Raw genomic sequence first — 16086 nt, 5'->3', positions numbered from 1 at the left:
CGGCGAGCGGACACGCTCGAGACCTCCTCTCGTCCGCGTCGGGGAAGCGTGGCAGGCGGCCATTTATCTCCCACCGCCCGTATTTACTGGGCACGCCCGGTAGGCCCCGCTTGTCATCCACTCAGGCGGGCGGTCACTGCCCTTCTTAAATGGGGAAGCCGTGGACCGGCACAGCGCACGCGTCCACTCGACTGCCTCCTCGGGACCGACACCAAACCCTAGCTTTCTCCCCCTCCCTTGAGCTCTCAGGCCGCCGACAATAATGGGGTGGTGGAGCACTGACGGCAAGGGGAAGGGGCGCTCGACCACGAGGCTGGGTCCTCGTCCGGCCGCCGCGCACGCCGCAAGCGAGCCGCGCCGTTCTTCTCCTCCGCCACGGCCTGCTCCAGCAGCCTTCTCCATTGCCCCTCCGGGCGCCCCGACACACTCCCGGCAGTATGTCCATGCGGGTGTGTGCCGCCGCTATTGGGAGACAAGAACGCCGCTCCCATGGAGCGACGTCCACTTGCCGAATAACTGGCACCTGTCTGCTGATCGTGTGCCGATCCTGCCGGTGCCAATGAGCGGCCGTGCCCGCCGCGACGAGATCCAACACCGTCAACGCCGCCTCCCCGACGACCTCTACTACGACCCGAGGTACGCCGTGGATTCCCCCCTATGGGACACTTGGTTCCGTGATGAGCACGACGTGCGCGCGCGCGTCCTATTTTGCCGGCGAACACAACAACCCATGACGGGCATGTGCAGAGCGCCGGACGCGCCCTCAGAGCCCTCCCCAGGTGCGCGGACGTACGCGTGTGCGCGTCCTGACGCCGACCCCGTCGCCGTCGCCCTCTCTGTAGCCACCACCACCTCCTAGCATGACCGAAGAGGAGGAGGCCCGCTCGTCCAACGTGTCATGGAAGATTCCATGAACACGTACGATGAGCGCCAGTGGGTGGGGTTGGAGGAGATGATGACCCTCTTCGCGGCCGGCGACGTGGCCATCCCGGAGGAGCAGCCCATGGTGGTGAAGGAGGAGTTGCGCGAGGAGCAGCCAGTGGCCGCGTTCCCCCTGGATCCGGTGGGTCAGCGCTGGACGTGATCGTGCACGACCACAGAGATGGCCCAGGGAGTGGCCCCCCAGCCTTCGTGCCCCACGCCGTCGCGGTCACCGGAGCGCGAGTCATCGCCGCGCGGGAAGGTGGTGCAGGCGTCGTGAGCGCCGCCAACCTTCTAGGGGCTGCCGGCCCACCTCTGGACGATGCCGCCGTACATTGACCTCACTGGCGACGATGACGACAACGACGGCGCCTGAAGACGGCGACGGGCACGATAACAACGCGAGGCGACGCATTTTATCTGTTTTTTAAAATTGTACTAGCAAAAGGCACGTGCGTTACAACGGAGTAACAAAACTATGTATTGACCGCTTATTACAATGAGTAATTCGCCACTAACGATTATACAATTCTAATGCACATACTAATTCCAGCATGATACATTCTTCTAAGAAGAAAATGTAAGTACATTTTTCTAAGAAGAAAATGTAACCATATAGGTGAACACGCTGCTAGCTCTAGTTATTAATGGAGTGGCATTGTCCATCAATTTAATTCATTCTCATAAACATGAAGGTATTTGTTTGACCTTGATTGTCATGAAGAGGAAATAAAAACATTATTATGCTTTTCAATGGCTAGTCCTCATCTATTTTTTCTAAATCATTATCTTTGTTCGTATAGATCTCTGAATTTATTGCACACCATACCAGGGCAATAATCTTAAGAAGCAAGGGACACAAGTTATATGTGTGAATGGATAATAAATACATAAGAAACTGATGGAAATTTAAGAAAAGAACCGAGGTGGGACTATTGCATAGCAAATCCAGATTTATAGGAAAAACATACATAGTTAGTTGTCCGCCTTCTTCTTGACCGAAACCAAGAAACAAAAACAGAGAAAAGGGAGAGAAAAAGTGCTAAAACCAAGGATTGAACCTAGCTCTCCTAGATGCATGAGAGTTGCACCAACCACTACGCCTCACACATGGTATTGACAAATCACGGTTTCAAGCTTTAAGAAGGATAGCGTACAACGACTTTGACAGGAAAAAGTCTAAACAATTTTTTTCATTTATGGGTGGCATAGTGGGTAATTTAAACCAACTTCGAGACAATTTTAATGACGTACCACAGAAGCAATATGTGCTTTTATTAATAGGTAAAGATTAATGGAAAATTCTATTTAGAAACGCCCCACCGTGGCCATTGCATGCGGCGGCTTGGGTTGTCCTTCCTTCATCATGCATGCATGCATGCATGCATACAAATGTCATTAATTCGTTTTAGATCACTGGAATTCAAAGACTTTATCTCTTAAACCATTAATTCGATCGATGATTCGTTTTCGTCGTTGACTTTGTTTCGACGAAATCTTCAAAACTAGATCCCATGTTGACATGTTTCGATAATCTTTTTTCTGCTCGTACTTATCACATTTGTTACACTTACTTGTCATATTAGCAAGTACTTACTTGTTTGATAAAGAATAACTTAATCATCAAATTTTTAAAAATTACGTATAAATATAAATATGATATCTCGACATAATCAAAGTGACAAACACAAAAAACTTTTTTTAGGTGATTGTGCGTAAAAATATGACAACTCAACAGATTTAAAACTAGTGATCACAAGAAATCTTTTTTGGTCATCGTTTGTAAATATGACAACCCAACATAGTTAAACTAACAAGCACACAAAATAGTTTCCTGACAAAGTTATATGTAAACATGACAAGTTGGCATATTTAAATTGACAAACACAACCCATGACATGCTTTTATATCATGTATAATGAAAACTGCTACAAGGCTTTATACAAAAACATTAAAAAGTGTCAATCAAGTTATTTTTTTAGGCAAATAAGTGGTTAATAATATGGCAAGTGGGTCAAAAAATGTGGCAATCATGAATGAAAAAAAAGTTGATGAAACACATCGACATGGGATCTAGTTTCGAAGAACTCGTCGCGACGAAGCCAATGGTGAAAACGAATCATAGATTGAATTAACGGTTTTGTAGATTTTTTTTTTTAAATTTCAAACATTAATGAAAATCTTGTTTGATTTTATTCCATGCATGCAGAGGAGAAAGAGAAGGAACTAACCACATTATTATAGTACTTAGCTTACTTTTTTATGATGACAATACTTAGTTTAATAGTATTAATGGACATTTCTTTTTTATTTTGCTTTGCCAGCGCGCTGTGCATTTCTACAACAGCCGCTGCACGGGAGCGTCAAGGTGCGGCGCCGCTGCATAGTCGGTTCCAAGATTAATTAAGGACCATGGGCCATGGGGCTTGAACAATGTTTTTATTAATGTATAATTATTAATGTTTGCGTTTTATTTATATTTTTTTGTTTATTCCAATTTATTTTAAATGCGAGACGTTTTAGGGTGCGTCTGCCCGTTGGGCGCACCGATGTAGGTACGGACCGATCCGAACATGGATAGCTATGTTGTCATTCTAAACTGAGAGAATCGGTTGAAACGGACGTCCAGATGGGATCGTCCCGTGGAGTTGGCCTAATGGAATACAAGTCTGTTCTCTCAAAGGCCGCTCGCCAGCGAAACCCGATCCAACGAAACAATACCTAGTCCCATCTTCTGTGGCTTTTGGCGGCTTGAGCGAGTAGGAGGTCAGAGCAGAAGGGCGATGGCGTCAGCACTGGCGAGGAGGGCGGGAGGTTCCCCTGCGGCGGCGCTGTGGGCCGCGGCCAGGGGATTTGCGTCGGTGGGCTCCGACATCGTCTCCGCGGCGCCCGGCGTGTCGCTGCAGAAGGCGCGGTCCTGGGACGAGGGAGTCGCCACCAAGTTCTCTACCACCCCTCTCAAGGACATCTTCCATGTACTACGCTCTCTATACTCTGCCCCTGTTTCCTCCCGCCGCTATCGTCTGACCCCTTCCTGTTTCTTTGTATCTGCTTGCTCGCAGGGGAAGAAAGTCGTCATCTTCGGGTTGCCGGTAAGCTCTCTCTAGCTCACTGCCCTCGCCTACCAAGTTCTTCTTGTGCTAGCTTCGGTTCATGTATACTCGACTATTTCCAAACCCTAATGAGTCTCAGTGGGGATTTTTCACACTAGTTGGTACTAGTCCAAAATCAGCATTAGACGCTTATGGATCGAGTTCTTGGATGCTCCATTCGCACGAAGTACAGTATGAGAAACTGCGAATAGGCAGGCAGGCCATTGGCTAGATCAGGAAAAATAAATGCTGAAACATCATTGTTGGACTGCGAATTAGTGTGCTTGAGCTTTTGCGCTGAATGGCATTTTAGTGCCCACCGTTCAAATTCATTAATAACTCTATATCCCTAAACAGTTTCTGGCTACATCCACTAGGATTGTAAGCTTGCTCCATGATGGTTCTGTGTTTTGCCCTTTCCATCTCATTGGTAACTACTCCATTGTAGACTCACTCTCTCCTGGAATGATTTATTGCTCATATAATTAACAGCTATCTCTGTGATATATTTCAGGGTGCATACACAGGAGTATGTTCGCAGTCGCACGTTCCTAGTTACAAGAACAACATTGATAAGTTGAAAGCAAAAGGGATCGACTCTGTTATCTGTGTAGCTGTAAATGATCCTTATGTGCTGAATGGATGGGCGGAAAAATTACAGGCAAAAGATGCAGTGAGTAACTACTCTCTATTTTTGTATGGAATACAATTTAGATTTAGCGCAGAATAATGGAATAACATACAGGTATTGTAGTGTGCATAACTGCATATCAAAGTATTGCCAACTGAGTCATGAGATAGGACAATCTTCCTTCAAGTTTGGCAGTACCTGTTTTGGTTTTCCTGCATAACACATGCTTCATGTTACCATATGCCCTCCCTACTCCCTGTCATAGTCATAGTAAGTAATCCATAACATTCGTGCACAAATCATTGTCTGTTAATTTTTTCTCCTTTTTCTCTTGCTTATTTTGCCAGCCCTGCGCTTTAGTTTGCTTGCGAGCCACTTTATGAGTGCAAATTCAACTCACATGTCTTTTTTAGTCTAACTTTCATATGCTCTGTTGAATGATTTCAATCTGTATTGTATGGTAATGAGGGTCAGAAATGTGTTAGAATTGCATGCATACCAGCCTAGGTGGTTACTGCACATAGATGTTCCGAGATTTCTAGCCCATGCGGTTGGATGCTATGTTAGATATTTTCAAGAATCAAAATCATGTGAACGTTTATTTTAACCATCTGCCCTAATTGTATAATTCTATTGTCAGATTGAGTTCTATGGTGACCTTGACGGGAGCTTCCACAAAAGCTTGGATTTGGATATAGATCTCTCTGCTGCTTTGCTTGGCCGCCGCTCCCACAGGTAATTACACTTTTGCCAACTCTTCTGATATTCTCTAATGGAGTATTAATTAAGCCATGATGTAAATGATGTCAGCTACTTAGAACTCTTCTTTAGTTTATGTGGCATGCAGTGCACCTCTCTTACTGGTGAGCTTTAGGTTAGTGGTTCAGTAGTTTTATAAGTTATGCCTTTGTTTATAGAATTGGATAATTGTCTCTTTGATATTATGGGACTAAATTTATAACTATACATGATGCGAAAGGATTTTAAGCTATTTCTGGAAAACAATTTTCAGTATTTGGTAGCTTGTCTTGAGTTAGGTAGCATTGACTGTCGTTTTTTTCTTCTTGTTTTTGTTAGTCTTGATGGCATTAGTGATTTAGTGACCACCCATTTAGCTAGGGGAGATGCTGGATTTTGAATGGTTTGATCATAGGAGTATCTCAGCTTGACATTGAGTAATTGTTAATTTACTCTTGTCCAGACTTTTGAACTGTCATGACTAGAAAATCCAACGATTAAAATTCTCATGGCTGCCAATCCAAACAAATAATTACCCGCGACAGGACTCCCTTAGGTCAATCACTTACACACCTTTTTGGAGCATAACTTGCTATAGCTATATTATCTTTCCTACTTTTGGAGTGATGGGGTTGGAGTTGGTGTGTTCATATGTGGGACCACACAACTAAACAAATGAAATTCTACCCACATATGGGACTAGCAACATAGCAACCTTCCAAGAGACATAAATAAACAAATGTTACTTTTACTCGGTGTACCTGTCCCAAATAAAAAAAATACACTGCTACCCTAATATAAGACTAACACTTATATAGAAATGCAAATTATAAAAATAAGTATGCGACTCCAACTCAAAATCATGGACTTTATTTTAGTTTCTCTTCCCAACCAATTCTTCCAGTTCTAATATCATAGCGGAAGAGAGCGAACAAATTGCAATTTCAATGTGGTGATAGACGTCCTCCTACCTAATACACAGTCTTGTGTCTTCAACTTGCATCTTGTTATCTCAAAATTCAAATTTTTATCTCACTATAAATCTTGTAAAGGATCTACTATGGTCGCTTAAGATTCTTCAACAACCTCAAGATGATCTTTCTTAATATATTCTTTCTCTTTTTAGTTGTGAGCCATCATCTTTTGATGATCTCCGAAGCCAGTGGTAACTCCTTGTCTTTTTATTGCTTCTTAGCAACGCTCACGCGTTTTGTTAGTGTTGCAAACATAGAACAAGTCAGCAAGTTGCATACATGGATAGGTGCCTAGGTCTATACGTCATTTGTTTGGTTCTGGCAAACTGGAACATGCTTCAGCATGCCTACAAAAAAAAGGAAATGAGCATGCTGTTTGACCTCTCCGCAGTGAGAATTTTGTTGAAATGCTGATCCACCATGCGGTGAGACGTTATGTTTCTCTTCGTTGCTAAAGAGTGCCGCATATCCATTTTTGAGCATCACATCACTGTTTGAACGTCTTCCTTTCATGAGTAGAATGGTGATGGAAGTACTTAAGTGTGTGTTTGGTTCGAGTCATCAAGTGGAATGTCACGGGTCCGACCCATCCCTAGACCCTGTTCTTGTGTTTGGATCGAAAACGATCTGGAACCCACTCGTTCCCGTAGAGAGAATATTCGGCCCAGATCCGTCACGCGCTCGTTCCTCCAAATCGGTGGAACGACGTGGAACGCCTCGTGGCTCTCCTATTGCATCTCCCTCTCCTGCACGATACACTCGCCTCACCCGTCGCTCGATCCGCGCTGCCGGCTGCTCCCGTCGCTCGATCCACACCGCCGACTGCTCCCGTTGCTCAATCCACACAGCCGCTGCTCCTCTCTCTCGATCTGCGCCTCTCCCTCGTCTCCTCCTCTCCGGATTACGGCACGGCAACGAGCGTCCGCGAAACCTGCTTGGTCTGGGCTTTTCTAGGGGTGGGCGAGCGACGGCGGCTGGTGCCATGGGCGAGCGACGGCGGCTGGTGCCACGGGCGACTAGGGAACCTGCTTGGTGTAGGCTTGCGACAGCAAGGACGCGCAACACCACCACCCGAGATGAACCAGGTTGCTTGTTCCGCCCACCATCTTTGTCCATGCAAGGGTTGGTGTAAGTTCTTGCCAGATGGCGACTAACAGCAATCAGCAGCAAGTAGGCGTATCAAGATCTGTCCAGCCACAAATAGTTGCCGACAGGTGAAAAGGTTGATTTATTTGGGTGCTAGAAGATGTGCTATGCATGTCATCCACAAATGAATCAATATGTTTATAATTTCTTTTTCTGGTTATTTACCGGATGAATTTTATTTTCATGACCTACTATGTATTAGAATTATAAATGTAAAAAGATATATGTTACATGTAATCTCAACATTAATCATTCCTGTGTCAAAAGGTGAGTTGAATCAAATCCATTATATTTAGTCTCTCTAACTAAACATTGAAATGGAACCGCTCCATTCTATCAAATTGCTCTACTAAACATACGGAGGGAACCGATCCATCCTAATGGAATGGAATGTCATGGAACCATGACATTCCATTCCACTTCGTTCCCGAACCAAACACACCCTAAGTTCATGATGATATAGGCTGGTGTATTATTGGTAACTGATTTCTGAAAGTGTTTTTTTGACTTGTTCCATTTTAGGTGGTCAGCCTTTGTCGACGATGGGAAGATCAAGGCTTTGAACGTTGAGAAAGCCCCTTCTGACTTCAAGGTTTCTGGTGCTGAGGTGATCTTGGATCAAATCTGAGCTAATCGGTGAAACTGGACCCTGTTTTGCCTTTGTGAAGCGAATAAGTGACACAGCTCGAGAACCTGTGTAAAGACGTTGCTATCTGTTGTGCTAGTTCCGGAACAGTTACTTCGCTGCTGCAAATCTTCTTTTTTTTTTGTTCCAGAACAGTCATCGAATTAGTCAATGGTTTGTGTATACGATGGTTCTGTTATTCGGCGTTTGATGTGGAGATGTGTTCGCGCACAGGTAATCTGAGAATGAGCGGGTGTATATTTTGACCTCGTTGTCGGATTTGGCTGAATCGGCCTTGGACCCATAACGTACACCAAACACTAGTAATTTGCTGGTTAGTATGTTCAAACGCAAGATGAGAAACAGCACAGCAGTTTAGTCTACCGGATTTTTATATTGGCATGTTAGGCAGCTTCCATGATCCTAACATGCGAAGGCAAGATATTTTCCGGATGGGATTGTTCAGTGCTGGGAGGCTCAGCCAAGAGTTGGTGCACATGGCAAATTATTTTCAAATACAAAGGAGTTTGACCTACTGAATGATGGTTTAATCTAAACGGGACCACGATCTGAGAACGACCCTTGGCCAACAAGGGCATCTCCAATGCCATCCATCAGACGTCCGCTAACTGATCCCTTCAACGTCCGCTGACCTGTCAGCCCGTGCATTCCAATTCTACCAAACCGTAAACAAAGCTGGTGGAGATTTGAGGGAATCGGGAAAGCCGTCACGTATCCGCACTCATGGAGAAAGCTCTTTTCCCACACAAATCCCTCATCCTGAAGCTCTTCCCCCACTCTGTCCCTTCCTTCCCCTTGCTCTGTATCCGCACTCATCGAGAAAGCAATCGCCTCTCTACTACTCCACACGTTGCCCAGTTCTAGCCGAACCATCGCTGCTCCACCAGGCGCCTCATACTTGGCCACCGTTGCACCCTCTTATCCATCTGTAGCCCAGGTATTGTGCCCCCTTATGACGCGGTTCACGGAAGACACCAGGCTCGACAAGTGTTTGACCAAATGTTATTGAGATTTCTTTTGAATTTATCCTTGTTTAACATGAAGTAATCAGGATGGCAGGTTAATTAGTGAGGAAGGATGGATTGTTGTGCGACGCGTGGTTGGTCACAAGCGCGGGTTTGTAGGCATGAAGAAAACTAGTACCACATTTTGACAACATGATCTTTTTTGGTTCCATGAGTACAAGCACTCGCGCCTACAATTTGGATGTGATCAACAATCACAATGCGAAGTCGCTGCTCGATGTGTTGGAGTGTGATTGCACAAGTAGAAACAAGGTGACCACCTGGCGCGTCAATCAGGGAAAGTTCTGCTTCTTATTGCTCTACGTGTTGGCCAATTCATTGATTTACTCAATATTCTAACTTGATGATCATGTCATTATATAAACCGGACACACAACCACCATGTACTATAGGACGGAGGGCAAGCCCTTCACATTGATTCATTGTACGATGAAGCTCAAGGCGCAACCCATTTGGGAGAACGCGTGGTGATGAAGAAGGTCAATCTCGAAGCGAGAAGAAAGCTTGAGATGAAGGCCACTTTCCAGGAGTATGCTTGAATTTGGAATCGATGAATTTAAAAAACATGTTCAACATTGGTTGCTTTTATTATGAATTTAAATTTATTCTTCAATTGCTATCGATCAATGATTTAAACTGAGGTTGCATGACCAACATTTTTTTTAAAAGATGAACATTTGATGTATATATGGTTGGATGGTCGGCTCTGCTAGCACTGTCGGTGGACGTTTTGGGTGTCCGTTTTGATGGACGATGTTGAAAATGCCCTGACACCACACCTAGAGCTAGTGGGAATTGTGGATGAGGTTTCTTGTTGGTAAGTGGCATTTTCTGGATGATGGAATCCTTGCTATGCTGCAAGAGGAGGGATTGAAGACTATTGTGCCTGGTTCCATGAGCCGAGAAGCGTCCTCCCTATCGATACATTGTATAAGTTTATCAAGACGCGTGATGTGTGAAGGTTAATAGTGACAATAGCTTTAATGTGAGGAAATGAGCTAATGGGTGTTGCATGTGCTCGACGATTGCAGTACCCCTTGGTGGAAAGGTCACCTTAAACTTTATTCTCATTCAAATTGAATGTTGGATGTAAAGTTGGGAATGGATTGTCTACTCTTTTTGGAATGATACTAGGTTAGATCAACCCTTAATCCAGAAATTGCAGCTTCATTCTTTTACCATTGATGACAGACAGTCTGTTGCAAGTTGGTTAAATTATGAGCATTCAGTGTTACACCTTCATACACATATATCATCTCAAGCTTTTCATCAATATATGAACTCCGGATCTCGATCTTGCAACACATCAACCCTCAAGCACAAGATAAATGGAAATGTCATGAAAAAAACAATGGACCTTCATCAATCAAGATGTATAATTGCCTCAATGCAGATGGGAAGGCACATGCCCTATTCAAATAACTTTGGAAGAGTGCAAACATGCTAAGACATGAGATTTTCTTTTGGTTGCTAAATGTTTAGGAACCCGTTAACTCATATGTGCTCGGTCGGTTTGGGAGTAGCGTTAATCAATGAATAGACCTATTAACTGAATTGATTAGCCAATCATTAATTGGTATATTAAGTAGGAACCTGCTAACGTATATCTAATTTTTTATGTATTATAACATACTCTCATGGTCCCAACTATGTATGATACCAAAACATGTTGCCGTACACATATAAAAAGCATAGACAAGAGGTAAAATTATTAATCCTAGCTATTGAGGAGTGGGACGGGGCTGGAAGGGGTTATCGGCCAAAAAATTGGGCTTTCTTTTCCCACGCGGTCATGGGACAACAAAAATTAATTGACATGGCAACTGATTAATCGGTCTAACAAGCCAATTAATCGGCCTAACAACGTGACATATAGGTGCTATTCGATTCGATCATGCTACAAGTAGCGATTAACTAGCGAGTTAACTAATTAATCGGGTGAATTCTTGAATGATGGCTGCTACTCTATGATAGAGTCAACAAGAGAAACATATTAAGAAGAAAGTATGTGCATCTAGATTGTTATGAGTGTGTCTTCTGTAATGAAAGAACTGAAGGAATCTCAATGCATGTATTTTGGGATCACAAGATTATTGGAATAGGATAATTCCAAGCAATGACAGAGGCATTTCAATTTTTTATGAAACACTTCTAGCTCATCAGAAACTTCCCGAAAAATTGCAATGGATGTTATCTTTCTAGGCTGCTGGAATATTTGGAATCAAGGGGATGGAAATATTCAATTCAAAGTGTTAACTATAAAAAAGTTCAGACTCAAGGAAGATCTGTCCATGCTTGAATACGTGATCAAGTCAAAAAAAATTGTAAACTTTGAAGCATGGATAGATGTACGTCTAGGATGCCGCCATGAAAGGACTATAGGTTTTTATTTAAGAACATGACCCCAAGAGCCGAAATTGGATAATGGAGTAATTTTATAGTTTTGCATCTGTTAGAGCATATATCTCCATATGTGGTTTTGGTAATTGATGACAATTCCTATGGGCTAATGGTTGCCTTAAGTTATATTTATAGGATTTGTCCATAGGCACTTCTTGAAGTCCATCTGTTGGGTTCAAGGAGTTTATATGATGACCAAGATGGTATTCAAGGTATTATCCAAAGAATGGTCATAGAGACACTAGGTTGATCAAGATCTCAGACAAAGAGTAAATCAAGATGATCAACACACAAAGCGCATAAGATGTACCGAGAGGGATCAAGTGATCCCATGGTATGGTAAGCATTTTCCATTACATGTTTGTGTACTAACCCATGGTCTTTGTGAGAGTCCTATGTGGGGGTTAGGTGTGCTTCCATGGGCTTGCGTCAAAAGGAAGATCTCATACAACCCATGAAGGATGACATCAAGTGGTGATCGTCATCAAGATTGTGGTGTGCAAGTTCAAGTGGATCAACACGAATATATCATTGAAACTATTGTTAATGATCATGTGTTGATAAGGACAAGCTCATGTGCTAACAAGGACAAGATCAAGATAAGCATTCCTGAGCACTACATGCTTGATTCTTGTGGATGTTCACATGATGGACAAATGAAGATGAATACATAAGCTAGGCTTTCCACATTGTGTATGGGAGAGCTACTTGAAGACTTCATCATGTCTTGCTTTAAACTTGAGCCAAGAAGGAACAACAACATCAAGCTCAAGTGAAAGGGCTAACTCAAAGGTATCAATTCCTTTGACGTTAGTGGTGCAGAGTGATGATCAGCGAATAAAAGTATACACTCAAGTATGGATCATCAGTACCCTTTTATGATTCTTGAGTCCTCAGGGATCCCGCACTATTAAGAGGGGATCACAGGTTTTGCGATGAACTAGCTCAAACTACATCTCCACTGTTCTGCTCAGACCACACCTCCACTGCTCTGCTGTTATCTGAAAACAGAACCAGTGCCTCGGACATCCGGCTTCCTCCGGACGTCCGAGGGCCGGACGACCGACTGCTTCGGAAATCCGGAATCCTATACCACAGAAATCAGAGCCATATAACTCGGACTTCCGGCTCCCTCCGGACGTCCGAGGCCCGGACGTCCGACCAGCTTCGGAAATCCGGAACTATGCACCAGAGAAACTTGAGCCATATAACTCGGACTTCCGGCTCCCTCTGGACATCCGAGGGCCGGACGTCCGGCCAGCTTCGGAAATCCGGAGATTTGCACCAGAAGAACTTGAGCCATCTAACTCGGACTTTCGGCTCCCTCCGGACATCCGAGGGCCGGACGTCCGTCCCCTTTCGGAAATCCGGAATCTTGCACCAGAGAAGTTTGAGTCGAATAACTCGGACTTCCGGCCTTCTCCGGACGTCCGGTCCCTGTTCAACTCCAAAGTGGTTCCAGATATATTTACAGCCCTCGGACGTCCGACCCCTTGTGGACGCCCGGACATCCGTGAACTGCCGGATGTCCGACCCTTGTGTGACTTAAAGTGTCCCCAACGGCTGTTTTTCTCTCCCCACTATAAATACCCCCTCCCACTTCGTGAGAGGGTGCCCAACACAGCCTTATCCTCATAAGAACACACTTCTACCTCACACACATTTGCTCACACCAAATCTTAGATCCCAAGAGCATTTGTGAGCCCCTTTGAGAGTTGTTCCAATCAAAAGATAGATCGTCTCCCTCTCCTCCTCTCAACCCAAGCTATTTGAGATTTGAGCAAGTTTTGAGCATTCCCCGTGATCTTGTTACTCTTAGAGGTTGGAGACTCCTAGGAGGTAGGAGTTCTTCGGAGAGGAATCAATCCGTGTGATTACCCCCCGGAAAAGTTTGTGAGGGTTTGGAAGCCACCTCAAAGGCTTACCACTAGTGGTTGAGAAACGCCTTCGTGGTGTTATCTCAAAGGGAGAATAGGGTGAGCCTTCGTGGCGTTGGTGTGCCTTCGTGGTAACATCCACCTCTCTAATGGTGACTAGCTTCCCTCCAAGGAAGTGAACATCGGGATACATCTTCGTCTCAGTGACCTTGGTTATCCTTAACCCTAACTCCTTACTTGTGGTTTACTTGTGTTACTTGAGCATACATACATTGCATATTGTTTGTGCTCATTATATTGTGTTGGCTATTTCTTGTACAAGATTAATCATTCAAGCATACCTTCTATATCCACACGTTCATACTTGCAGCTTTTGATATATCGTGTGATATAGTGTGATCTAGTATCTTTTGTTGTTCACCTACTTGTCGTGTGATATAGCTCAAGTAAGTTTGTGTAACTTACTTGTGCTTGTTAGTAACTGTATTGTGTCCATCCTGGTAGATCGTGTTGTTGATACACGTTGCAGTGCCTAGTGCATTTAGGATTTGTGCTTGACAAGTACCCTCTTAGTTTATTTTCGCATTAGTTTCAAGCCAAATCCGAAGAAGTTTTTAAATTGCCTATTCACCCCCCTCTAGGCGTCATCGAGGTCTTTTCAATCGGTATCAGAGCAAGGTCTCTCTTTAATTAGGTTTCACGACCTAGAGAGTATCGATGTCGACTATTGGATTAGTGCACAATGACACATTTGACTTTGATGGCACAAATTATACCCTATGGAGAATCGTATGCTTCATCACTTTCGGGACATGGGCCCAAATACTTTACGAATTGTTCTTGTAGGGATTGCCGACAAAAAGGATGATGCATCTTCGTCTACTAATGAAATGTATCTTGATTGTGAGGCTTTTCTTGCCATTCATCAAACCATAAGTCCTGAAGTGTTTAAGTCTATCTCGACTTGCAAGTCAGCTCATGAAGTTTGGACTAAACTTGAAGATATATATGGTGGGTCCAATCTTGATGAAGACGGTATTATGATGAAGGAGTTGGTGCATGAGCTCTTCACTCTTTTCGATCTTAAAGAGTCCACCACTACTTCCATATCTGATTGCTTGCACACCTCAGCATCTTCAATCTCACAAGGTAATGACATGGTGAGTTAAGAAATATATGTTGATGAAAATGTCATAGCCTCTATGGACACGAGCATATCTAGCACAACACATAGTGTAAATTATTGTGCTGATAGGTCATGCATTTCACCTAAAGATCACTCGACAAATGTCTGTGGTGATATGCCTGCTTCCTCGTGTCCTCTTGATCAAAATATCTTGTTTCTCCCTAGTTGCTCTATGACTAATCATTTAGGGGAAATCAAGAAATATGAAGTACTTTTGACTAATGAAGAATCTGATTCACCAAAAGAATCATCATCAACTCCTTCAGTTCACATGTGCCTCATGGCAAGAGGTAATAATGAGGTATCATCTTCCCTGTGCAATAACGATGATATTTGCGATGAGGATGATGATGATGACTTGACTGAAAATATCTATGTGATCAGTAAAATTCTTCATAAAGCTAAAAATAACGCTCTTCAAAGATTCCAATATGTTCTTGCTTACTTTGAAAATTTTAATGATTCACTTAATCATGAACAAGCTAAAAGTGAACAACTTGAACATGAACTTGAGAAGAGTCATCAAGCATGTAGAGACTTAAGATCTTCAAAAGGAGAGATTGAAGTTGCTCATGATAAACTTAAAAAGGATTTTGAGGTCCTTCTCCTTGAATGCAATAATGTCAAGGGAGAGCTCATCAAAACCTCTAAGATCTATGAGGAGCTTCAATCTACTCATGAGAAGTCTCTATTTGCTACTTACTCCTCTCATATTGTTGATGATACTTGTACATCTAACTCTACCTCATTTTAAGTATCAACATTGAAGGAGAATATTGAGTTACGTGCTCAACTTGATTTACTAACTAGCAATTATGGGAAGTTGGAATAAAACCATGTAATGCTCACAAGCTCTCATGCCGATCTTCTAACATCCTGTAATGTGCAAAAGTTAGCTCATGAGGCTACCATCACCAAGATAACATCAAGTGAGCCTAATGTGGACAATGGCACTACTTCTAGTCAAAGTACTATATTTCCATGTGCTAGTCCTCGTAATTCGTCTACTCATAATGTTGCTACCTCGTGTGATGAATTACTTTCCTTGCCTTGTTGCTCTAACATTGAAGCTTACACTTCCTCTAGTACTTGCATTGATACTAACCGTGCAGAGGAAATCGAAGAGCTCAAGGCCCAAGTCACTTCTTTGAAGAAAGACTTGGTACAGTGTCATGAAGGGATGTCCACACTCAACAACGTCCTGTGTGAGCAAACATCTCCGAATGACAAAAATGATGTTGGAGTAAACTCAAACAAGAACAAGAGGGGCCTAGAACAAGTCAATAATTCGGCCAAAATCATTTGCTTCAAGTGCAAAGTTAAAGGGCACCATGTTAGATCTTGCCCTCTGAAGACGAAGTCTCAAAGTCACAAGCAACAAGGGAAGCGGCCACAAACTCAATCACATATTCAGCTACAAGTTGAAGGAAGGCCTCTTCCCAATAAGACC

The 16086-nt window shown here is 43.5% G+C and overlaps 1 protein-coding gene and 1 long non-coding RNA gene across 2 annotated transcripts; both read left to right on the top strand.

The window, feature by feature from the left end:
* The first annotated feature begins 3554 nt into the window (after positions 1 to 3554).
* LOC123443475 (peroxiredoxin-2F, mitochondrial) lies at positions 3555 to 8344 on the top strand. Its single transcript, XM_045119851.1, has 5 exons — positions 3555 to 3896; positions 3984 to 4013; positions 4528 to 4686; positions 5285 to 5379; positions 8025 to 8344. The coding sequence occupies exons 1-5, from the start codon at positions 3705 to 3707 to the stop codon at positions 8128 to 8130; spliced, it is 582 nt and encodes a 193-aa protein (XP_044975786.1). The 5' UTR covers positions 3555 to 3704; the 3' UTR covers positions 8131 to 8344.
* Positions 8345 to 8775: 431 nt separating this feature from the next.
* On the top strand, positions 8776 to 9786 carry LOC123439779. Its single transcript, XR_006630155.1, has 2 exons — positions 8776 to 9085; positions 9208 to 9786. It is a non-coding gene; the product is annotated as an uncharacterized LOC123439779 (long non-coding RNA).
* Positions 9787 to 16086: the final 6300 nt, after the last annotated feature.

This window comes from Hordeum vulgare, chromosome 3H, assembly GCF_904849725.1.
Source record: "Hordeum vulgare subsp. vulgare chromosome 3H, MorexV3_pseudomolecules_assembly, whole genome shotgun sequence".
Classification (NCBI taxonomy): Eukaryota; Viridiplantae; Streptophyta; class Magnoliopsida; order Poales; family Poaceae; genus Hordeum; species Hordeum vulgare.
Note: the sequence above shows the minus strand (reverse complement) of the source record. Positions and strands in the feature narration are given on the sequence as shown.

Bases quoted from the DNA above. Each gene is read 5' to 3' on its own strand.
- LOC123443475 (XM_045119851.1), top strand. From the start codon at position 3,705: ATGGCGTCAGCACTGGCGAGGAGGGCGGGAGGTTCCCCTGCGGCGGCG. The intron at 4,014-4,527 runs GTAAGCTCTCTC...GATATATTTCAG, and splicing joins TCGTCATCTTCGGGTTGCCG to GGTGCATACACAGGAGTATG. The intron at 4,687-5,284 runs GTGAGTAACTAC...TTCTATTGTCAG, and splicing joins AATTACAGGCAAAAGATGCA to ATTGAGTTCTATGGTGACCT.